Raw genomic sequence first — 22,872 nt, forward strand, 5'->3', positions numbered from 1 at the left:
CATGCTTACATGCATAGGTACCTAGGTAGGTAATACATTAATAGTACGGAATTAAGTACCGGTAGTAAAATGAGGTGAGGGGTAGAAGAGGAGAACTTGAAGCTATGAGTCTATCGATGATCTCCCTTCCATCGGCCCATTGTCACTTAGGTATATACATGTAAGTTTATACATGTAAGTTATGTAGGAAACTAGAAGTCGTAAGTATTTCCTTATAAAAAAAAGACTATTTTAGCTAGGTATTTTAGCGTTTTGATAGTAGGTACTGTCTTAATTGGTAATAGGTCACGGTATGTTACTTGAGCCTTAATTATTAGTGCTGAGCTCTTCTCCACGCTCCGTCCTTGTCTTACAACCTGTTTAGGATCTGGGGTTATATTGTATAAAAAGCATCGAATGTACGGATTACCTACCTACCTGGGCATGTATGTAAGTATGTAAGAACGGGGTAAGGTGACCTTCAATGTTCTTACACAGCATCATAGCCGAGGTGTCTGGGTACAGCAATAATTTCCCTTGCTGTTGCTTCTCAATGCAAATTTTAGGTTAGGTACATTATGTACATGGAGGATAGCTTCCATACATGTAGGTACATATGTACAAAGTTACTTAGGTACCTAGATACTTCAATGTGCTTGACTCGAGATCCTGCATTGCATGGACGTCTCTTGACTTCCATCATCTAAAAAGTTATTCTTAGCTTGGCAGGGGAAACGCTCCGAAACTCAATCACATGTCAATTTCTTCCTCTCTGAGCATCCGGCTTCTTCATAGACACCGCTTTCTATATTGCAGAACGGGTCGAAATATTATGGTCTACGGTCTATGGTGACATCGCCGAGTCAAGCCGTTCGTCTCAAATCTCAAAAAGAGCGACGCAAAAACATTCCGCTACAAGTTGGCCCAACGTCTAATTAACACATTGTTGTCGACTTGCACGCTATATTCGTAGCGCTCCCCATGAGCAAAGACCGGGGCTGTCTCCGACTGCGTCCAGTCGTTTACCTCCGTACCATATCTTGTTTGCAGATTAATTAACTACTAAACTAACTATAATTATTGTATGTATTATCTTTCTATCATCCCACCACCCTATCCGTCTATACGCGGGATAATCAAGTCTATGGTGGCCATTGTCGCGGTAGCAAACGCGCTCATCACAATCCAAGCCGGTAGCACGTCGCCCAAGATGTGTCTTTCCATCCTTAAACTGAATTCTAAATACGAATATTCGGCCGAGATAATGTTGGACGATCCCAGATCTTGACCCCAAAATTCCGGGGTTCGCTCAGTACAAGAAATAATATTCGGTGACCAGTTTGGTTACTAACTTGGGCTTCTTTAGGCCAGTTTGTTTATATGATTGCTACAGCTCGCAGCACAGGTTGCATGCATGCATGAACTTCACTCCAGTTTTATAATTTGTATGTGGCTCAGTCAAGATATTCCTATTTCCTATGTACAAAAACTACGTCTCCAACAAGCAGATCTACCAGTTTTATTTCTTCGGGCAGCATCGCCAAGGCACCTCGGCTGAATCGCCAAAAGAGACTAGCGAGCCAAACTTACATTTAGTAGTGTTCGCTGTACGGTCAGAACGGTATAGGGCGGCTTTGCTTCATTAGCTAGCTCACTACACGGTCTATCAATTAAGCCAATTACCTCATGGTCGGTTTTCTAGAATCGATATTTCTTTTCGGCGCGCATAGCTTCCGCATTTCTAAATCACCGACGCGGAAGCTCATATCCCTCCGAATACAGACCCGGTTGCTCGGCCCCTTGTCAGGTATTAACTAGACCAAAAACAAACTATCTTGATGCGTTTCATTCTGAGCCGGCGGCATATCTCAAACAATTATACGAACATAACAAACCTACCTATCTTAACCTATTCTTTTCATGGGTAATTCATAAGTATAAACCAACACTTTAGGACCTCTCGTCCGCAAGTCGCGGTGTCGCATAATCCAACGCGTTAGTCGTGAGCGTTATAACGATGACATCGTCACTACTTCCACCAAGAAACCGAAAGAGACTGGATGAATATATACCACCCCTCCTAAGACCTCTTATTCGGGCCTATGTCCTAGGCTACACTTCTTCTGTTGCACCAAGGCTCCTCACGTTGATTCTCCAGCATGTAACTAGAAGGGGGAAAGACAAGGGTGCTGCCACTGTCACGCAGCCCCACGACTTCATCTCATCCTTGCAACGTATCCTGCGTGGGGGACTAGAATTTCAAAGATTTCCAACCTTCTGTGCGGCCCTCGTAGGCGGGACTACGTTACTAGAGGCAAGACTTCCCATAACTACCTTATACCTGCTCGAGTGAGGTCTATAGACAGTGCTACCTTGAAAAAACCAAGGCTAACTTGCTCGTTAAAGGTTTTGCTTAGTAGAGCGTTGAGACGTCTTAGCCAGTTTCCTACCCCGACCCTAAAAAGGCAAGTCCGGAGCTCTATGACAGCTGTGAATGTTTCGTTGGGGGAAGCTTGGCATCAGTATGCTGCCTTAGCGTATATCCCAAACTCCCAAACCATCATCACTTGAGGCGTTCAACTAACCTTCATTCAACTAGACTTTCAAGATGGTTATCGACGTTCATTGCGGCCTGGCTCAGCCTCCGACTACTACAGTCAAAGAAGAGCGATGGCTTCTCAGAAACGATCACTACCAATCCAGATGATCCACAAACCACGAAGCAAGAAACGGTACGCTATGCCGGACGAACTCTTGACTTGACCTTGTTCGCAGTTACTAGAGCTCTCGATGTGGTAGTCAGTGAGGCATGGTCCCGGAGAAGGCAACGCAGGGTTGTTGCTAACCAATGGACTTGGGTACGAAAAAGCCGCTGCTAAGCTAACAGAGGCACGCATCGCTAATAATTCTTAGGTCGAATCTTTGATATCGAAGTTAGCTGACCCAACTATCTTTGCTACTTCTTCTGCCTTTATAATGTGGGCGTGGTTCTACTCACCTTCGCAGCTACCTAAGGCATACCAGAAATGGATCAGCTCGGCCGCAGCGGTGGACTCTCGCCTTATCGAAGCACTTCGGCGTTGCCACAACGGGGAGCTCCAATACGGCAAGGAAACGGGACAAGAACCGCTCCTCCAATCAATGTGCGTAGACTATAAATGGCCGTCGGTGTGGGGCGATCCTGCCAAGTCCATCCCGTTTCCGTGCGAAATCGTGCATATGGGTTGCGGGTCGTCTTGCGAATACCACGCCCTATCCCGTTTCTACCGATCCTTCAAATGGTCTATGATCACGTATCTGCCCCTGAATTTACTAGCCCGGAAGAAGGACCTGAAGGGGCTTCGGACCGCGCTTCTATCCGCAATACGCTCGTCGACATTCCTAGCCACATTTATTACCCTTTTCTATTATGGGGTGTGTCTAGCGCGGACGCGGCTCGGCCCGCACATTATTGGGAAGGACACGCAGTCCAGACAGGCTATCGACGGGAGTATCTGCGTCGGATCTGGCTGTTTCCTGTGCGGATGGAGTGTCCTCGTAGAAAAAGCGGCCCGCAGAAAAGAGCTAGCACTCTTCGTCGCGCCCAGAGCTATGGCAACGCTTTTACCAAGACGATATTCCCTTGACAAGCAGTGGAGGGAGACGTTCGTCTTCGCTTTTAGTACAGCGGTGGTGTTCACGTGCGTAAAAGAAAAACGGGAGAGCGTGCGCGGTATGTTTGGGAAATTCCTTGTGGGAGTTTTAGAGCCATGACGGATTATTTGGCGCCCGTCTAGACCATACATCTAGCTTTGGAGGTTCTACCGTTTTTATTTGCTTAAATGTTGTAATATTACCCGGCTAAGGGAGTGGTGTACTTCTAAGGCAGCATTGCATCGGGTAGGGGAAAAGCATCAAATGGAATACATAGAGCTTAAAAGGGGGAGCATTAGCATATTGTACAACTACTCCAAGTACGACAATCGTATTTAATCTATCCAAGGGGGGGACAAGATCCATCGGAGGGAATGGTCACGAGACAAAGAATTAAACTGGACTTGGGGATGATTTTAATAGTCAATGAAAGAACTCGGGAGTGATCTCAGATCTACCACTTCCACACTTGGCCCCCTAGTTCGCCTGAGTTGGCTTCTTCCTACCAAGCAATATATATCTATCAGACACTAGAGTGCGATCTTAGTAGAGATAGATGAATAGAAAGGCGAGGACAAAAAACACTTTACTTGGCAAGAAGTTCAAAGTCGGGATGAAGGATACCGAAAATACCTCTGAATCACCATTGTACCACTTAGCCACCTAGTTCGTTGAAGTTCATCTTGAGATTCAAGTCATATTAACGAAAGAAGACTACGGCACCTAACCTAGCAACTTTGAATTTACCATCCCATCCCCATCTACTTCTCCTTCAAGGGGATATTCTACACAGTGGATGACCTAACTTCTCTAAACAACCCAGTCTCGCGAGGCGTACAAAGCTGAAATAATATACTGACCATCCGGTAACCAACGAAGCAGTATTATATAGATGTAGAAATCACTGTGTGCATTGTTCGATACAATATCTAAAGTAGGATCAAACACCGTAACCTCGACGGAGGAAACAAATAGGCTTTACTTTACCATGATAACAACCCAGCGTCACCATTTAAAGGAGCCAGTTGATACTGCTTCCGCGTCCTTCCGCATATAACATCATGTCATATTATTATTATCCACCGCGCATAATGCCCAGTTCTCATCATCTATCCCATAATCATAATCACCATCACCATCCAGCGACCAGACAACCAACAAACCTCACCCTCGCGATCTCAACCACGAACAAACCCCCAACACAAAAACACAAACCAACGCATCACTCCTCACCGTGCTCAACATCTGCCCGTAGCGCAGCGCATGCTGCGCATACGCCCTCGCGCGCCCCGGCAAAAACCCGCTCGCAGTCCACATCCAGCCCTTGTTGGGCGCATCGCGGCCCTTGTCCAGGAAATACCGCGTCGTCAGCAGCAGGGCCTCGACCGACGCGAACACGGCGAAGAAGTACGCGCGCGCGCGCTCTACGCTGTCTGTTGTTGTCTTCTCCGCGCCCGCGCCGTTGTTGTTGTTGTTGACGGCCGAGCGCTCGCGCTCCGCGAGCGTGCCGGAGAAGGTGGTGGATAGCGCGACGTAGAGGCCGAGGCCGAGCGCAAAGACGGCGTGCAGGATGCGCCAGATGTTGGCGCTCTTGTCGGCGGGGGGTTGTTGCTGTGCGGCTTGCGTGGGGGTACCGGGGCCGCCGGCGCCGGGGATTTGCCCGCCTAGGCTGCCGAGGAGGCTCTCCATAGGTGTCCCGGCGAAGGGGTTACCGCCTGCGCCGCCGGGCATGCTGCCGCCCATCATTTGAGAGAGCATCTTCATCATGGGGTCTTCATCTGGGCCCTCCGCGCCGGGGACCCGCGGTAAGGGGCCGTCGAGCGGGTTCCGGCCCGGTTGTGGTGGGGTGGCGGAGGATTGGCGATCGAGGCCGAGAATCATCTGCCGTAGTTGAGCTTCGGATATGTCGTTGGGTGGAGTGGCGCTTGGGGGCGGGCGGGCGGTTGTGTTCGGCTCGTAGTAGTGCTGCGATATGTCGACTTCATCCGGGTCTCCATGCTGTTCTGAGGCTTGGGTGGGTTTCGTGGTTGGCGTCGATGTAGTTGAGGTTTCTTGTGGCGTGTCCGTTTCTGACGACGGCTGTGGTACTGGATCTACGTACACAAGTTAGATCATTAAGGACTTCAGTGGAAGACCAAGGAATTTATTTTTACCTCGTTGTACGCCTCCTCCTAGTCCTGTGATCTTGTTCAGGCGTGCGGCTCCTCCAGCTTTGATCTTAGCTTCTCGGCGTTCCTTGCGCAGGCGTGCTTGCTCTGCGGCTCGCGCTGCCGCTGGGTCGTCTGTAACCTGGAGACCCTCCGTCATTGTTAAGGCTAGACTTGACTTGAGTGTTTGGTGTGAATATGTAATGTCAAGTTAGATAGCTGCTGTGCGATGAAAAGATGTAGAAGTAGAAGAAATATGCAGGGATGAGCTGAGTTGTACATAAAGGACAGAAAGAAGGACAGCTGGATCCAATAATTGACGTAGCAGCTGACACCTGTACAAAGTACATAATGTACTTCGTACCTACATATACGTGCAGATTATGTAGCTCGGGACTTTGACATATATCGATAACCTTATCGCTCGTGGTAACAGGGGTACGGGTACAGATTACAGGGGTTCTTTTTAGCTCTAACGTCACTGGCTCGCCGCGACCAGAAATTTCTAAAAAGATTTTGGTTGAACATTTTTACTACTACGTACCCTCACATGCCATTGTATTCTTCTTCTCCATCCATTGCACGATAAGATGCACCGCGCCTTGTCGTCAAGATGGCTCAATACCGCACTTAACCTTGCGGAACACCCAAGAAGAATCGAGTTGCCTCTGTTTTTATGTCCGTCTCTAAATCCTGCGTCGTATCACCAGAGACTTGGTGCTGCCGCATCGTCTTCTCGAGTACGACCTTCACGATGGAGGGTACAGCATCGTTGTTTGCACATGCAAGCTGATGCGTCTCCAGAGGGCTCACCACTTCCTGAAAGCGGCCCCCAGAAGAGTGTTCCTACCCAGAGGCTACCAAAACAATGCCGGGGTTGCGGTGCCTTGTCGCAAACTACTTTTTCCGATCAACCTGGATACTTTGATTTAAGTCGCAAAGCTGTTCAAAATTGGATCCGACCTCAATTGGTGAACCGTTCTCGCCGCGAGGATCAAGTCTACGAAGATGCGCTTAAACACTTCGACCACGAGGAGCTGAGAAGGAAGGGTGTCGACGTGGAGGCGCTTGCGCTAAGCATAGTTCCTCCAGAGGCATACCAACGACCGCCTCCAAAGGTACCCTTGTGCGATAGGTGCCATTCATTACTACATAATCATGCCGGAGAATCGATATATCACCCTTCGATAGAATCCATTAGGGATACGATCCTCGAATCCCCGTATAAATATAACCACGTCTATCATGTTCTCGACGCTGCCGATTTTCCCATGTCCCTACTACCGCAACTTTCGTACCTGCTCGATACCATGCCTCTGAGGACCAAGAACCGTCGTTCCATGACAGGGAAATTTTATGGTAATCAGAAGATGGAGCTAAGCTTCGTGATAACTAGATGCGATTTACTCGCGCCGACGAAAGCTCAAGTAGACAGGATGTTTCCATGGTTGCAAGAAGTACTTCGGGATGCTCTTGGGCGGACGGGACGTAATGTACGTCTGGGTAATCTAATCGCCCTCAGCGCAAAACGGAGTTGGTGGACCAAGGAGCTGAAAGAAGATGTATGGAGACGGGGTGGCGCTGGCTGGATGGTCGGCAAGGCAAACGTTGGCAAAAGTCAACTGTTCGAAGCTATCTTTCCCAAGGGCAGAATGAATCTGACCCCTTCAAGACATCAAATCACGGTTGGAATGCAGGCAAGGGCATCGGGCAGGGACGCGACTTCAGTGGAGAAGACTGGAACCCAGCCAGGATTAGCCCAGGAAGACTTGGCAGCTCAGGAGATTGAAGATATGGAGGAAGAGGAGCTTGACGAATACGCCCTTTTGCCGCCCGCAATCAAGGAGACTAATTACCCAGAAATGCCGCTAGTTTCCGATCTACCAGGGACGACAGCATCGCCGATCCGGATTCCATTTGGCAACGGTCGAGGAGAGCTAATCGACCTTCCTGGTTTAGAACGCACTGGCCTTGAGAAGTATGTCAGGAAGGAACACCGCTTATCTTTGGTTATGCGCTCTCGAATCGTACCAGAACAAATGACGCTTACACCAAGTCGGTCCTTACTTCTTGGTGGCTTCATCCGCATTACGCCGAGAGAGCCGGCACCCATCATGTTGGCATATGCATTCACGCCAATCGAGGCGCATGTATCGAGGACGGAGAAGGCGATTGGAATCCAGAACCAGACAGGCGAGGTCAACGTTGAGAATATAGCAGTACCAGGGACCGGAGAGAAGACAAAACTAGCCGGCTCTTTTGAGCTCAAATGGGATGTAACAAAGCAGCGAACTGGGCCTTTAATGAGAAAGGATGCCGTCAATTTAAGTATAGACCGGCTACCATACCGAGTTCTGTCTACTGACATCCTTATCGAAGGTGTCGGATGGGTAGAAATCACTGCTCAAGTGCGCACAAGGGATCTTTTCAAGGAGAAACCAGTATCGGACACGCCGGCTGTTGAGGAACCTGAAGAGAAACCTGAAGAGAAAAAGGAACTTTCAGCGTTAGAAAAGTTGGAAGCTCTTGCCGAGGGTCCTAAAAAGAGGCCACCTCCTCCTCCCCCCGTTGAAAAGAAAAGGGAACTTTCAGCATTAGAAAGGCTAGAAGCTATTGCAGAGGGTCCCAAAAAGAAGCCACCCCCTCCTCCCCCTTCTCCCCCTGTTGAAGAGTATGACGAGAATGATGAACCTAACTGGCCTATCGTGGACGTGTATACTCCCGAGGGCAAGTTCGTCTCTTCTCGTAGGCCCTTAAACGGCTGGATGTTAAACAAGCCAAAGAAGAGTGCGGCATCAAAAAGGAATCGTCCCCGAAGGAGTATGAAGGGTAGGAAGAAACTCGAGAAGAAGCGTCGGCGGGAGAAAGAAGCTGCTGCTGCTGGTACTTCTTCGTTTTAATACTATTATATCTCGCCTCTAGCTGTTATACGCCTGTTATACGCGTAAGGGGAATAAACATGTACCATATAAAATAGAAGTGTTTGAAATTTGTACCATTGGTGTATTAGTTGTGTGTAAATTGACTTGTGAACTCTATGTGAATCAATTAAGAGTAAATCAATTAAGATGGGTCGGACCCTGAACCGGGGTCCTGGGTTAGGTGTGTACAGTACGGATCAGTATGAGTAAGCATACTACAACGCGGGGCAGTGGTGGGGCCATGCTTTGAACGATAACAACCTGATTGTCTTCTTCTCGGTCCATCTACTCCATTTTCCCTTTTCCCCACGACATGCATCACTCCCATTGTCTAGAAACTTCAGGACTGAAATGCAACATTCCTTAGTTACATGGGTTAATATGTTTATTATAAATTGGATCTATATATACATTCACTATGAAGCTTAAGGCGGAAGAAGCCAATAATCTAAATTCTCTCTTTACTATTACTGGTTAACTCTCTTGTCGGGTTACCCGTTTTTCCGTCTCGTGCTTGCAAAAGTGGAAGTGCCCACTCAGCTTTCTTATTCCAGTATTCCAGTATTACCCCAAGCTTTTCTTATTGCATATTACATAGTGTACACACACACACACATACACACGAGTGTGTACCTCGTGCGCGACTTCCTGAGCTAGGGAGAGGACAGAAGTTGCGAGACAAAAAGAAGCGGGGGAGAGTTTGATGTGACTGGGGGGGCGAAAACAAATTAACACGAAACTTTTTGGAGATTCTCTGATCTCTGATATCACATTATAATCGCTCATTCCAGAAAATCCAACCCGCCCGCATACAAAAACGCGCACCCCTCGGGGCGTCCGGAACGTTACAGACAAGGAACAAGCATACAAGCATACAAACCAAAAATCAAAAAATAATACTGCCGAACAACTAGAAGCTCTAGAATCATATAGACCGCGAGTGAATCCGAGGAAGCAGGCAGTTGTTGATCCTTCGATAACCCTCGACCGTTCCAAGGCCTACACGTATGCATACATAGACGATCGTTACTCCTCCCTGCTCCGCAGAAAATCTGCACGTAGGAGCAGCAGAAGCACAAGCACAAGCACAAGCAGAAGCAGCAGCAGCAGCAAAAGCAGCAACAAAGCAGCAACGCGCCGCAGGTAACGTAACGGGAATACGGATCCAGTATACCGTCTTCATTCGACACATTCCCCATTCTCGGTCGTAGGGAGAGCAGTAAATACCAGGAAACAAGTCGTAGAAGTTTCTTGCTCGACCTACGTACATACACACCTCATCTCTACTCGCCTCTTATTATTACTTATCAACGGTTTTCCACCTCACTCCACTTGTACGTACATACAGAATACACGCGTAAACAATGTCTGCGCAAAATCCCCAGCGCCAGCGCGATCGCTCCCAGGGCACCCAGACCCAGGTCCATACGGAAGCGCCCACCGGCTCCGCAACCCAGACCGGCACCCAAGCCCCGGCGTCGGCAGCCCCCGCCATCCTGCGACTGCGCGGCGCGCACCCGGCTTCCGATCACCGCGTCCAATGGGCCGAGTCCGTAGTTGATAATGAGGGACTGGGACGGAAGCGGTCCAAAGGTAATTTTATATTCCTCATCTTTACTCTTCCCTTAAGCCTTCAACCCCTAAATGTGCAAATTGTCTAACGGATGTTGATAATAGTATGCTGCATATATCACCCACCCAGGCAGGCAGGCGAGTCCTCCGACGAGTCGTCATCAGACGATGACTCGTCGTCGTCGTCTGACTCAGACTCAGACCGCGGCATGCCAGACTCAGACCCTCGGGAGAGGGCACTAGCAGCGCGACGGCGTCAACAACACGCCCACAATCACAATCATGATCACGACCACGACCACGACCATAACCATGGAAACGGAGGCGGAGGAGCCCAGCGCAGGCGCAGGCCAAGTCCTAACGCCTACGAACGGCAACCGAAACCAAAGCCCAGATCTAACCCAGGAGGCGACGGGCGGAATTCAGGCAATCGAGGAAACCCCGGTGCTGGGGGCGGGACTCGATGAAGAAGAGCCTAACCCAAAGTCCAGCCAGCCTACCAAGGCTTTCGCTCAAGACGACATTTAACAGGCCGCATATTGAATACAACAAACAAGTGCTCCGATATAAAAGCTAGGACAAACACCGTAAAAGCAAGGAGATTACAGCAGCTATGTAGAAAGGCGCCGACCCCAACCGCCGGGCGAAGGAAGTAACCTATAAGAATCCCGGATCTGCATTCCGAAAGGGGGGGAAAGGAGAGGAGAGGAGACAAATACGACGTTCACATTCGGGTAATCAGCCAATCGTCAGTCCGGTCGACCTAATGCGAAGGACGGAGAGCAAATACACACTTGAGAGAACTACTGGTTCTGCTTGCTAGGGGAGTCAGGAATACATAGAGAGTGGGCAAGATAGTGAGTGTTGAAATCAAAAGTATACCCGGATCGTAGAAAAGGGGGGGGGGGGGGTGAGGCTTGGCGCCGCAACAGCGAACACAACGACAGTTCAAGATAGTTAGTCGAAGAAAAAAAAAAGGTTACATGCAAATCATAGTCCCATTAAATATTACGTGCATCCCCGTGCCATGTTATGCATAACTCACATCAACATCTACTCATCTCAGAGTTGCGTGTCTGCCTTTCAGAGGTTCTTTCTGTAAATTGAACGCGATCTGCCTGCCTATCTCTGCAATAAGTCCAACGACATATTCAAGCTGGTCTGGTCTTTTACACAGTGCTTCTCTCCACTCCTCTCTCATCATCATCAACCTCTCACTCACACACACTCTCTCCATTTTCATCTCCTCCTTCATCTCTCTCCTCAACTAGGCTAAGCCATCTCAGCTAGTTCGTCTAATAAGCACATTTTAGCTAGACATTATTCCTCCTAATCCTTTCATTCGTCTAATGCTGTAAAAAGCCGCCATCAGATGCTAGTTCGGAACGGAAACGGGAACGAGAACGGGAACGGAATATAGACGGCAATTTTGAGATCTCTTCTTTCTCGGATGAATATGACTCTGGGGACCTTTCGCTCACCCCCTGTGTCCCCTCGCAGAGCTATGGTACATGACTGGGCTGGGCTAAAAACCCTAGACCAGGTTAATATTACATTCTATCAAGTTGCTGGATTCAACTTGTGGTTGTGGGCACGTAGTCGGCACAGCCAACTCGAGCGATGGAAATATTTAGGGAGAGTTGGGGATCAGCATGCTGGGGACCTGCTTCCTCATGACGCCTCTTCTGCGTTGTTCAGGATGCGGTACGCCTTGAATAGCACGAGGTTCCTTCATTAGCGAAGGGTCTAACCGAGCCGGCATTCTCGTTGTCACTGAATGATAATCGCCCTGAAACTTCGAGCTCGGTACGGGAACGCTGGCAGTTCTCCATATGTGATCAGATGTGTCAGTTAGAAAAGAGGTTGGTTTCATGTGTCTGGATGGTATCTGTAGACCGGGTAGGGATGCCGAGACGCCATGTGAGGCTCTTATTGTCGAGAGGCGTGACAATCCCGAAGACAGACTGGTTTTGCCGCGAGCTTTTTTGGCGAGAATTATGTCATCGAAAAGCCGAATCTCCGGATTGGTAGGAGGCTTCGTCTCACGCTCATGGATGAATTCGTTAAATGCTAATGCGTGATTAGTAAATACTATGATATACGCGCTAAGAATAAATAGTAACATACCTTGCGTCTCCTTCATCATCATTACATACTCTTGCTGATCGTGTGGCAAGCTCTTGATGAAACCATTCATGTCGAATCCATAGAGTTGGCCGTTGTTCTTTTGCTCCTTTGTTGGCCGACCGAGATATTTGCGGTACGTATAAAGAATACTCGCAAGGCAACGAACGAAAGAAGCCCGGACCTTATCGGCATTGAAAGCAACTGGACACACGAGACAAACACATCCAAGACATCGTCCGTGCGAAATTGCTCCACAACCAGAGCACTTGTACCATCCGTCACCTTCACAACGCTCATCGCAAATCGTACAGGTTGAGGTTGTATCGTTACCACTATAGTTGAAGCAATGCCCTTCGACCCACATAGTAGAGTCAGTGTTCTCCACGGGCTGAACGAGCATGTTAGGCATCACCGTAGATGCTGCTAAGGTTGACTGGGCGTAAGTTGATGGGGCGTAACCACCATAAGATGACTGCGAATCGATCGAAATGGCTGAGATGGATAGGTTTGACTGATGGCCGTTGAAGAATGGCGCGTGAGGTCGGTGGACAGGGGCATGGCCAAATGACGAACTGCGCCGGCCTTCCTTCTCGAAATGACCTGATCTCTTTTCTCTCAGCGTGGACGATAGTGCGTATCCAGAGTCGCTTCTGGAAACCGGCGTAGCAGGCATAGGCGGGAAATTCACAGAGACGGGCGACACTGATGATGGAGGGCTGGTCTTGTTTGATTTGCTGGTGGTAGGCCGGTCCGCCCCAGGCTTTGCATGCAAAAACGCATTAAACACAGGAGGCTTAAGGGTATCTGCGGGCTCTGCCTCCCCAAAGGAAGACGAGTTCTGTGCGACCCATTTGTACAGCATACTTGGTGAGGCTTTCTCGTTGACAAGAGCACTATTCTCGACGGAGAAAGAGTCATAGGGGAAGGACTCAATTGCATAGGGAGGCGGCCCCGTCATGACGCCGTAACGCAAGCTATGCGGCGCCGCAAATTGCAAGAGTGAAAGAAGCTTCCGACGATGTTGCTTTGGGAGGCGGATTGGCAATGCCGTTGCATCAATTGTGTCCTTGTCGAGATCAACCAGGACGTAATCGTCATCTGGAAGCACAATATTGTCATATCTTCGCTCAATACCGACGATATAAGGGCAAGGTGCGTCAAGAGCAGATATGAGTCGTGCCGGTAGGATAGGTATGAAAATACTCGCCCAGGTCAACGGATATAATAAGCTAACCAGAGCATGGGAGGCTAGGTGTAGCATCGCGGTATGCGAAGAGAGCAGGATAATCCGCGATTCCGACATGGCATACTCGAAAAGGGCGACAATATTCTCAAGGGAGAGAGACCTGAATAAGGCATAAAGATCAGTGTTGCGAGAGCCCGGAAGCTCATTGATGGCCTCCTTCCGCGCGTACAAGCGCAGCTCGCGTACACCGATCTCAACTTGGGTCTTGGAGCCAAGAGGGCTGAACGCTTCCGTGCAAAGGTTAACCACGTATCGTTCCAGTGGTTGCCAGCGGCCAACTCGCGGAGAGCTTGGAGGTATGCGTAGAAGCCCACCATCCGACATTGGCACAATGACAGCCCGGAGCCAATCCTTCCAGAAGCCCACTCTCGTAACATCTCTGCCAAGAATGCCGTACGCTCGAGGTGTCCAGAGACCACTCTCACCAGCTGTCAACCCATCTATCTTCGACGCGGCACCATGTCTCAGGGGTCGCAACATTTCTGTCATCAGACTGATTTTCTCCTCTACCGCACTGATCTGATCATCAAGTGTCTCACGAGCGTGGGACCCAGACGGTATGGTCGGGAGCTTGGCAAGTAATTGCGATAGATGCGCACGTTCTGCAGCGAGACGTGCCCCAAGGCTACCTGCAAGCTCCCTCTCCTCCTCAGACATATGTCTTTGCCTCCAACGCTCGCAACGTCTCTCGATATCCTCCGCCACGTCCATCGTGAGTGCCGTCCATACAATAACGGTTACACCGTAGATCTTAGAGTTGTCATCCGATGTCATCGTGAACCCATGCCAAGTCGACCTCGGCCTGTCATCCGACGACACGATATGAATATCATTGGGGAATGCGAACATAGGCACATAGTCTGGAAATCTCCCCCTCTTACTTAAACCTTCCATATCATCTCGGGGAGGGTACCGGTCTAGGAGCTCGGGTTCAAAGCGTCGCTTCAGAGGGTGCATATCCGGGTCGAGGTTAAGGGGCTCGGGTGGAGGGATGACGGAGTTATAGCTACTCATTCTCCTTGTAGTCCGAATTGAAGCTAATTTGCAGAAGTCAGTACAGAACGTCGAATTTTTGTTGCAGTTATGATCGAAAATTTCCGCAGGCAGTCCTTCTGCCAGCTCATTTAAGAAAGTCCTTCGGTCTAGGTTGCGAAAAGGGGCCATACCAGGTCTCGGAGTTGATGGCTGCTTTCGCACGCTGTTCATGTCTTTGAAGCTGATTTTCCGTCTTATGCTACCACGGATGCTTCCCCTGATGCTTTTCATAGGACTCATCCTTCCACTCGACTCATCAGCTTTTATCCTCTCTGCCCGCGGGTTCACCATCGGCGGCCGCGACTGCGTTTTGGCACCGGCCGAGAAGCTTAGATCCTCCAAGAAGTTTTCCCTTTCGGCTGCGAACTTAACGAGGGCCTTGTCGAAGTCGAAATCGCCAAGAAGGTTTTCATGGCCGCCGGCAGCCGCAGGAAGAGGGATGGGCCTGATGGTAGCACTGCTTCTATTACTCCTCGTATTCCCATCTACCTCCTCGAGGGTGTGGATCGAACTAGTAGATATCTTGGAGAGTCTGTTGTTAGAGTTTTGGCGGGAGTGTCGGGCATTAGTCTTGTTGGCGGGAGAAGCCGCCGGGTCGGGCAGGTCCTCGTCGGGCTCGCGATCCTCGGTAATGGTGGCTTCTACTTGAGTGGCAGAAGCTGGAGGTGGGAGATCATGGTAGGACACGGATGCGACACCCGCAATCCAGAAGTAGTCCGCGAGCGGTGCCGAAGGGCTCTCCATGACATCTCAGGTCTATAACTTTCCCCCTTTTTTTTCTTAGTCCAAATTGAACAATGTTAGGTGGAAATCGTAATAAGGTTAGAAAAGTCAGACTAATTTTTAAAAGCAAGCTTGCCAGGGGCCCCCTAGATATCAATCAACAGGTTGAACTGCGTTAGTTTGTTCCTTTTTGTTTCTCAGACCCGGTTTGTGGGTATCGGTGGCTTGGATACCAGTGTCCGACGCATATATTCCGTCGTACAAGCAAGGTAACGAGAGAGAGGTTGCGATTGAATGACTGGTCAGATATGACAAGGTAGTGTTGAGCAGCAGGATCTAGGTACTCTGCAGAGCGTGCTCGAGGGGATATCGATATATCGTCTTTACCAAGGCAAACCACCGTACTAGACCAAAGCCAAAACGGCCATTGACATGAGATGGGTGTTGACAGATCAAATGTTGGTTTTCACTTAACGACCTGTCAGTTAGTTGGCCCGTTCTCCGAAAGGAGCTTGGCAGCCGCAAGACACTTTTCAGTTGTCGTCTATGTCCCCGGTTGTAATTTTTTCGGTGGTTGTCTTATTTTTCGGGCAGAAGCAGCCGATGGATGTACTGTTTATCTGCCCTCTTTTTTTTTTTTTTTCTTGGATCTATTTTGGCGCCGGGTAGACACGCACGATTTATTGGTATGCAATGCTTCCAAAACAGCCTTAGACAATTATGCAGTGCTTTAATGCAGCTGCATGCCCCTATGCGGCGTTATCGTTCGGGTGGGTGGACGACGGGATGCAGGCGGGCAGTTCGAGGGGTGTGTATGAATTTGTTGGATTGGATGGGATGGAATAGGATGGGCGGATGTAATGAGAATTTGACTGGACCAGGAGAGAAAACAGCTTCCCAAGCTGGCAGGCTGGTAGACTGGATAGGCTCCAAAAGGATGTCTTCAAGAAACAAGTGTTTTTGGCAATGCAAAAGATCGATCCCCAGGTTCGCGGAGTACTCTGGAGAAACTTGAGAACATCCAATGACGGACTAGGTAGTTGAATGAGTGGTCGTGGAAAGAGAAAATCAAACCCAGAACTACCTTGAATAAACCCTTACATAGAGAGGTTTAGGTAGGTAGGAAGGGGCAGAGGGGCCTGCGTGGCATTGGATGTGGCACTTGGATGCGCGAGCAGTGAAGATGGTTGATGATTGATGAACGAAATGAAGGAAAAGATGCAGTTGGACAGTCGGGGGCTACGTACCCGCTAACTAACCCCACCATCTTTTCCAATCCGGGTCTAGTTGTACATAGTGGGATTTTTAACGTATCACGTATCGCACAACATAGCTCCAGTGCCCAGACCTTAAATCCCTGTCCCGCCCCCTCTTACAGGGGTAAAAGAGCACTGAGTCGACCCGACAGGGGAATTATGGGTGTACCGCTTTAGTTAGTCTGGCAGTTGGGAAAGCCACATTTTACATAGGGGGTTATCCGAATCGCCTGCGAGATATATTTTGTAGGCAGCTGCATGCATAGATAGACCTGTAGCAGTTTCCGATCCAGAAAGGTCATTGTAACATGTTAACAGGTACATATTATTTACTTCCCATTGAACTTTGTGAAGTTGTGGAAGGCGCGCGTCTACTCCGTAAACTTTTATTTTTATCTTTAGGGTCTACAGTGTTTTTCTTTTCTTTTTCTTTTTTTGCTTTTATCAACGTTGAACGTCTGGACCTCAAATGGCGCCCTACATATAACATCAGAAGTCAGGTCCTCGAAAAGAAAAGACCCCCTTGACTGCTTGACTGGACAATTCACCAACGACAGACAGAATAGCATGGATGCTTGCCTCATGCGGTGAAACAGTATCTTGAACAACACATCTTCAACAAGCTGTGCATTCGAACATACATCCAGCCCTTTCATCATCCGTTATCCTATCTGCGCAGCTGCGTAATATCTGGCTATTGAAAAATATAGCTTTCTCTAGCGCGCATCTTGAAACCACATTATGATGAGCATGCAACTATTAGCGAAATCGTTAGTGCATCTTTATGGCACTATGCTACGCCGTTCAATACAAGGACAAGGTCGAATACATACCCATAAGCTTAGGGCAATAGGAGTTGTTATTAGAGACGCAACCAATTCTTTAGCCAGTATCCGGCGCCAAAGAAATACTCGCAACTAACTGGTCCGGATATTTGGTCTTGCGTACCTTGCAGATACATAGGCCATGGCTACCTATTACCTGTGTCTACAGTATCCGGACCATTGCATCTCAATGTCTTTCTTTTCCCCTATTTTTACATAATATTTCCTTTCCTTTCTAAATGGAGGGGAGACGTACTCAACTAATAAGGCTCGACTAATAAGGGCCGTCGGAGGAATTGGAGGAATATTCGCATGCACATAGTAGGTATCTAATGGTTCCTGCATAGCCTACCATCCAGGGGCATTACACCCTTTTCAACCCGTCTTGACGAGTCGAGAAATGAAAATCTCCTTTACCCCTATTAGTCCCAGATTGAAAGATACAGCTCGTATTGGAACATCAGCAGAAACTTTTACATCGAAAACCACAGAAGGCCACTATCTATTTCGAGTATGGCCCGGCCTGTTATGTGGTCTTTCAGATGCAGACATACTCCACTAGACCCTGTCTGTGAGCCCGTAGGCCAGCGATGGTCTGCTGCTTTTCTAGGCTTGCTAGAAACTAGTGGCTAAGACATGCCCCCATTATGGTACATACATATGTAGGAACCAGAGCTTCCTATCCAGGGGTTCATATCGAGATCATTACATAGTACTATGTAAGTAAAAAAGCTCACGGTCTTAGCCGGGATTAGCGCACGGTTACAATTGTCTGTGGTATTCGTTCCTTTTTATCTTTTTTCGAGGCTACTTATCTACATACATAACCAAATACCCAGGCCAGCTTAAGCACGATATATTATCAACGATGCACCTCGCCCGATCTTGTCGTCCAATCTAACCCAATAGATACGCGATTCTCGGGTAGAGAGTCAACGTGTCAGATCAACAACAATAATAATAAGGCGGCGGCAGCACTGATTCATATGGCATAATTTATTCGGGTTACAGTCAGGCAGGCACATACTAGTATATGACCTCTGCCCCGAGTGAACAACATCCTATCAGCTAAAGCCGATGACTATTTGACGCCGCTGCAGATATCCAGACGGAAATCGGCCAATATTTGTTTCAGGCGTGTGGGGTTTTGTCATGGATCTGAGCGACCAGGCTACACAGTAGACAACCGAAAACATGGGAAGATGGGAAATCTATCAAGTCTATCAAGCTCAGTAGCACTCAGCAGCTCAGCTATTGCTTTTTTCAGAAGTTGAAGAAAGAGGGCGGTCGACCCCGAGAGCCGTGCCCATCAATCCAACCTTACAAACAACGGTGAGGTGACCGCTCTTCACGGTTCCTAGGTAGTCTGCGCCGATCCTAGGCGTTCCGCATACCGAATTCTTAGAACCTGTTTGGAGATATTCAACTCTGAAGCTAAGCTTCCAAAAAAGTCTTATCCCGGAAATCCAAGTGGGTTTCATATATACAAAAACATGAAATTCTGGGGTGGGAAAGCCGAGGACATGCAAATCTGAAGCTTGCCATGTTCTCGTTAAAAGGTCCCGATCCTTGTGCCTGACCTTGTACCTGTCATCTTCTCACAGGATTTGTATTCGTGATTGACAAGCTCGTGGAATCCTTGCAGCCGTTCATGGAGTCCATGGAGGCCATGGAAGCACCAATCCACCTGATCCATGGATCCATGCTCACGTCCTAGTAACCTAGCATCAGGTACAGCATTGCCGTGCCGCACAAGTGACGTAGCTGGAACAAACGCTCGTCAGAGCGGATTCGTAACTTAGCTGACTTGGTCACTTACATACTGACCTTCAGTTGAGACCAAGTAACATTGTCACGCCATAACAGTCGAGTAACTATGTACCATGGCAATTTCGTTATTACGAGAGCCTGTCAGCAATACGGGCCGTTAACCGCGTTGTTGAGCTGATCGTGTATCACTTAAAGCTATGGTTACGTTTGAAGTTGATCGCCGGTATTCAAACGGGGTTCAAACGGGGTTGCAATTCACGACTTCCAGAATAGGCCACACACCCTAAACTGGTCATCCTACCGTCTACGTAACTAGCGACTGATCGTCGGCCAAGCTTATATGAAATTATCGAGATCCTCTGGTCTCTCACCTGTTCCGGAGATTCGGTTATCTGGTCGCCGCCCACTTTCAAGTCTGACGATGGACAATGCTGGGATATAAAAGGATTCAATATTGTCCTGGTGTCCTGGTGTCCGATGAAACCTTCCGGACCGGAAAGGATATTTAGCAGCCGCACACTTAATAATAGCAACGAGCTCCCCCCGCAAAAGGTAGCATCGCAGGAGTTTTCCGGGAATCCCCAAAACTTGCGAGGTATGTCGTAACTATCAGGAATGGAATCATGGAATTCATTCTTCAATATCGTGCGTGGAGGATGAGAGCGGCTCATCCGTTGCGCTTTGGCCTCGTAAATCCTTGCCAGCTCGATTTTCTCTCTCTCGTCCGAGATTTTCGAACGATTATTATGATGGCGTTATTATTGTTGGAACCGGTTTGGTGCAACCAGAAGATCGGCTTTCTTCTTCACCGCTCATGAACTACGTAGGACGCAAGACACTATCTACACCCGCCCACGTCCTCGCCAGGAAAAAAAATCCCGGGTGTGCATGATGCATCTGCATGCGTACTTGGACTCGTGTATGCGTCGAGAGCTTAGTTAGCCCTAGGCACTCGGTACGTTTCCAGTTAGCCAATGGGGTTGGATACTAGGATTAGAATTCTCTGGGGTCCTCCAAGTCTGTCTGAGCGCCGCCGCCATTACGCCAGCTAGCTAATCCATGAGTCGATCTAAGGACGCGAACATGCGGCCGTTTTTAGTGGCGTACATGGACATGGACGTGGTGTATGGTACGTATGTAGGCAAAATAATGGTGCTACGTAGGAGAATTTCTATCTGACAGCTCATTTTCCCAAATATCCGGATAGGTGTAACTGGAGAAGCTTGCGTGTCGTCGCGAATACGCTACGATATTTATGGCATCGTAGTATATTATGCCCTGTTATACGGCTCTTGGGGGCGGTAATTCTACCTATATAGAAGGGACCGATTGGGAATACTTGTTCGTTAATTGGGTAAAGATGCTCAGATAGGTAATATAGGAGAGACTATTAGTTTCCGAGATCACCTCAACCCCAAAGACCCGAATTATGCTATGATCGGTTATCAACGACAATAAATCTTTCGGGTGCGTGCTGATAGAATGGCGATGACACACCTATCCTACACCACCCTACCACAGATATGTCGTGATCCCCGATGTAGTTCAACCCATAAGTTTCATACCTCGTAAACCGCGTAGACATCGCCCTGATAACCGGTCGTGACCTATACTATATATGTAGTGATACGAATACTAGAGCCCACGGGTCGCTACGGCCAGATATCGTAGTCCCTCTTCGTCGTGACCATCAAACGTCACACCTACAATAGATTCACTCACATTTCGTCGCCATCGTCACTTCATCGACAACAACCAGCCAGCCAGCCAACCAGCCAACCCGCTCACTTGACAATCCTCGTGCTCAACTTCCCCGTAGACAAGAACCCCTTATTCCCCATCTCGCTCCGCCAGCCTATCCCCAACACCCCAAACACTATCCTCCCGTCCTCATCAACAACCAACTTCGTCCCATCCGCTCCCGGCTCCTCCTCCTCCTCCTCCTCCACCACAAAGCAGCACTGCTCCACCTCTCCCGGATGTAGCACCGGCTTCCCACCCCCACTACCCGCGACTTCCCAATTGCAATCTCGATATCGCAGCCCCGGCTCGAGATCTAGACCTACGCGGGACAGCTGCATGACGTCCTCGCTGCAGTTCTCGAGCTGCGCTTCCATCACCCATTTCCGCCTATCCCCTCCCTTCTTCTTCTTCTTTTCGCGTATATCATCCGACTGCGACGGCAGCGGCGGCGGCGGCACCAAAGCCCCGACTTTGGTGCGCACGATCAGCGACCCCTTACATATGAACTGGTACAGCTTCCTAAAGGTGCGCGTGCGCCCCGACGTCTCCGTCGCTTCGTAGTAGCTGACCGTCACGGCGAGCACGTGGTTGCCTTCTTCCTTGAGGTCGAAGTTGACGATGCGCTGGAGCGTGTCGCCGGGCTCGAGGTCTATGCCTTTACTACCACCATGGTAATGATGATGACTATGACTATGGCTCTTGCCGTCGTCCGTGTCGGCGTTGCTCTCGACGACGCCGTCGGCGCCTAGCAGAGGTAATTTCAGCGCGGCGCTGGACCCGGGCGTTTTCATCTCGGCCTCGATGCGCACGTCGCGGGTGAATTTGCGCTTGGGCGGGTTCATCGGGCTCATCATCGGGGCTAAGTTTGGTCCGGCTGGTGCCGCGGCGGCTGCGGGGAGTTCGCCTGGGAGCGGGACATCGTGGTTGGCGCAGAGGGTGCAGCTGAATGTCTCGCCGACGTATGCGGAGCCGAAGGAGGGCGGTAGTTGTAAGATTGGGGCGAGGAGGAAGGGGTCTGGATTCGTGTCGCCGTTTGTGCTGTAGGCGAGGGAGGCGGGGATCGGTGGTTCCTGCTGGGCTGATGCGGGTAGGGAGATAGGTGTTGGTAGGGGGTGTTGGACTACGAGGGAGGGCCTAGATAGTCTGGTTACAGTAATATGATATTAGAACCTATCGCCAACAAAGTAAGGACAAGTGTGTAGCGTTGGTTACCTGAGGACCTTCAAGGAGACGGAATGAGGTTCCTTAGGATCTATCGACGGATAGCGTTGGTGACTCATTGTGTAAGAAGTATCAAGGGAAGAGACTCGTAAATGGCCCCTAAGCGAACCCGGATATGCCCCTGAGCTTGAGCATGAATCATTCACATGGCCATGGAATCAAGCTGGTAGAGTTAATGGAATGTTGCGTGCGACTCCAGATAAACTGACGTAGCCTTATCGATAAGACGTATATATTAAGCTCATTCAGGTACCTATGCTCCACTGAAGCATAGCCGTATCATGTTGATGAATGAGCTGAGAGTTAATTTATTTACATAAGCAAGAGACAACACATACATGTAGAGCCATGGTTTATCTACGTACATGTAGGTTAGGCATTTAGGTACATGCCCGCTCAAAAATAATAAATAATGTGCTATTTAGAAGAATCAATGTCAAATAATACTATCTAGACTGCTGTAAAGGGTGAGCTATGTACCTCTGACAGAGCCTCAGACCCCCTTATGATGACCCTTTTTGACCGCGTTCTTGAATAACTCATTAGTTCCTTAAATACCATAAACCCCTCTTTTAGGACACAGAAAACACGTCCTATGGGTCTCCAAGCCTAAGTCTTGATCATAGCCCAGGAGGAGGGGGGACCTAGACACGACCAATTAGCTTGCATACACTA

The 22,872-nt window shown here is 49.1% G+C and overlaps 7 protein-coding genes across 7 annotated transcripts; 4 read left to right on the top strand and 3 right to left on the bottom strand.

Annotated features, from left to right (window-relative positions):
* The first annotated feature begins 1,696 nt into the window (after positions 1–1,696).
* On the top strand, positions 1,697–3,776 carry F5Y00DRAFT_42509 (uncharacterized protein). The gene is made up of 4 exons (XM_048013644.1): positions 1,697–2,293; positions 2,386–2,444; positions 2,579–2,837; positions 2,893–3,776. The coding sequence occupies exons 1-4, from the start codon at positions 1,997–1,999 to the stop codon at positions 3,730–3,732; spliced, it is 1,455 nt and encodes a 484-aa protein (XP_047866091.1). The 5' UTR covers positions 1,697–1,996; the 3' UTR covers positions 3,733–3,776.
* A 392-nt stretch (positions 3,777–4,168) lies between these two features.
* Positions 4,169–6,134, bottom strand: F5Y00DRAFT_42471 (uncharacterized protein). The gene is made up of 2 exons (XM_048013643.1): positions 5,766–6,134; positions 4,169–5,705 (listed from the first exon to the last, which is right to left on the bottom strand). Exons 1-2 carry the CDS (start codon positions 5,917–5,919, stop codon positions 4,777–4,779), a joined length of 1,083 nt encoding a protein of 360 aa, XP_047866092.1. The 5' UTR covers positions 5,920–6,134; the 3' UTR covers positions 4,169–4,776.
* F5Y00DRAFT_42468 (uncharacterized protein) lies at positions 6,135–8,837 on the top strand. The gene has a single exon (XM_048013642.1). The coding sequence runs from the start codon at positions 6,350–6,352 to the stop codon at positions 8,657–8,659; it is 2,310 nt and encodes a 769-aa protein (XP_047866093.1). The 5' UTR covers positions 6,135–6,349; the 3' UTR covers positions 8,660–8,837.
* A 918-nt stretch (positions 8,838–9,755) lies between these two features.
* Positions 9,756–11,014, top strand: F5Y00DRAFT_42588 (phosphatase inhibitor-domain-containing protein). The gene is made up of 2 exons (XM_048013647.1): positions 9,756–10,273; positions 10,358–11,014. Exons 1-2 carry the CDS (start codon positions 10,045–10,047, stop codon positions 10,717–10,719), a joined length of 591 nt encoding a protein of 196 aa, XP_047866094.1. The 5' UTR covers positions 9,756–10,044; the 3' UTR covers positions 10,720–11,014.
* Positions 11,015–11,694: 680 nt separating this feature from the next.
* F5Y00DRAFT_42594 (DENN-domain-containing protein) lies at positions 11,695–15,697 on the bottom strand. Its single transcript, XM_048013648.1, has 2 exons — positions 12,380–15,697; positions 11,695–12,322 (listed from the first exon to the last, which is right to left on the bottom strand). Exons 1-2 carry the CDS (start codon positions 15,402–15,404, stop codon positions 11,883–11,885), a joined length of 3,465 nt encoding a protein of 1,154 aa, XP_047866095.1. The 5' UTR covers positions 15,405–15,697; the 3' UTR covers positions 11,695–11,882.
* F5Y00DRAFT_42638 (uncharacterized protein) lies at positions 15,676–16,486 on the top strand. The gene has a single exon (XM_048013649.1). It carries the CDS (start codon positions 15,991–15,993, stop codon positions 16,396–16,398), a length of 408 nt encoding a protein of 135 aa, XP_047866096.1. The 5' UTR covers positions 15,676–15,990; the 3' UTR covers positions 16,399–16,486.
* A 3,974-nt stretch (positions 16,487–20,460) lies between these two features.
* Positions 20,461–22,386, bottom strand: F5Y00DRAFT_42647 (uncharacterized protein). The gene is made up of 2 exons (XM_048013650.1): positions 22,189–22,386; positions 20,461–22,119 (listed from the first exon to the last, which is right to left on the bottom strand). Exons 1-2 carry the CDS (start codon positions 22,254–22,256, stop codon positions 21,018–21,020), a joined length of 1,170 nt encoding a protein of 389 aa, XP_047866097.1. The 5' UTR covers positions 22,257–22,386; the 3' UTR covers positions 20,461–21,017.
* Between the last annotated feature and the right edge of the window lie 486 nt (positions 22,387–22,872).

This window comes from Daldinia vernicosa (genome assembly GCF_022497035.1).
Source record: "Daldinia vernicosa strain CBS 139.73 unplaced genomic scaffold F5Y00scaffold_16, whole genome shotgun sequence".
In the NCBI taxonomy this organism is placed as follows: domain Eukaryota; kingdom Fungi; phylum Ascomycota; class Sordariomycetes; order Xylariales; family Hypoxylaceae; genus Daldinia; species Daldinia vernicosa.

Bases quoted from the DNA above. Each gene is read 5' to 3' on its own strand.
- F5Y00DRAFT_42471 (XM_048013643.1), bottom strand. From the start codon at position 5,919: ATGACGGAGGGTCTCCAGGTTACAGACGACCCAGCGGCAGCGCGAGCC. The intron at 5,706-5,765 runs GTAAAAATAAAT...TTGTGTACGTAG, and splicing joins AGGAGGAGGCGTACAACGAG to ATCCAGTACCACAGCCGTCG.
- F5Y00DRAFT_42647 (XM_048013650.1), bottom strand. From the start codon at position 22,256: ATGAGTCACCAACGCTATCCGTCGATAGATCCTAAGGAACCTCATTCC. The intron at 22,120-22,188 runs GTAACCAACGCT...TACTGTAACCAG, and splicing joins GTCTCCTTGAAGGTCCTCAG to ACTATCTAGGCCCTCCCTCG.
- F5Y00DRAFT_42588 (XM_048013647.1), top strand. From the start codon at position 10,045: ATGTCTGCGCAAAATCCCCAGCGCCAGCGCGATCGCTCCCAGGGCACC. The intron at 10,274-10,357 runs GTAATTTTATAT...TGTTGATAATAG, and splicing joins GGGACGGAAGCGGTCCAAAG to TATGCTGCATATATCACCCA.
- F5Y00DRAFT_42594 (XM_048013648.1), bottom strand. From the start codon at position 15,404: ATGGAGAGCCCTTCGGCACCGCTCGCGGACTACTTCTGGATTGCGGGT. The intron at 12,323-12,379 runs GTATGTTACTAT...ATCACGCATTAG, and splicing joins GATGATGAAGGAGACGCAAG to CATTTAACGAATTCATCCAT.
- F5Y00DRAFT_42468 (XM_048013642.1), top strand. From the start codon at position 6,350: ATGCACCGCGCCTTGTCGTCAAGATGGCTCAATACCGCACTTAACCTT.
- F5Y00DRAFT_42638 (XM_048013649.1), top strand. From the start codon at position 15,991: ATGTACTGTTTATCTGCCCTCTTTTTTTTTTTTTTTCTTGGATCTATT.
- F5Y00DRAFT_42509 (XM_048013644.1), top strand. From the start codon at position 1,997: ATGACATCGTCACTACTTCCACCAAGAAACCGAAAGAGACTGGATGAA. The intron at 2,294-2,385 runs GCAAGACTTCCC...TGCTCGTTAAAG, and splicing joins GCGGGACTACGTTACTAGAG to GTTTTGCTTAGTAGAGCGTT. The intron at 2,445-2,578 runs GCAAGTCCGGAG...TCATTCAACTAG, and splicing joins CCTACCCCGACCCTAAAAAG to ACTTTCAAGATGGTTATCGA.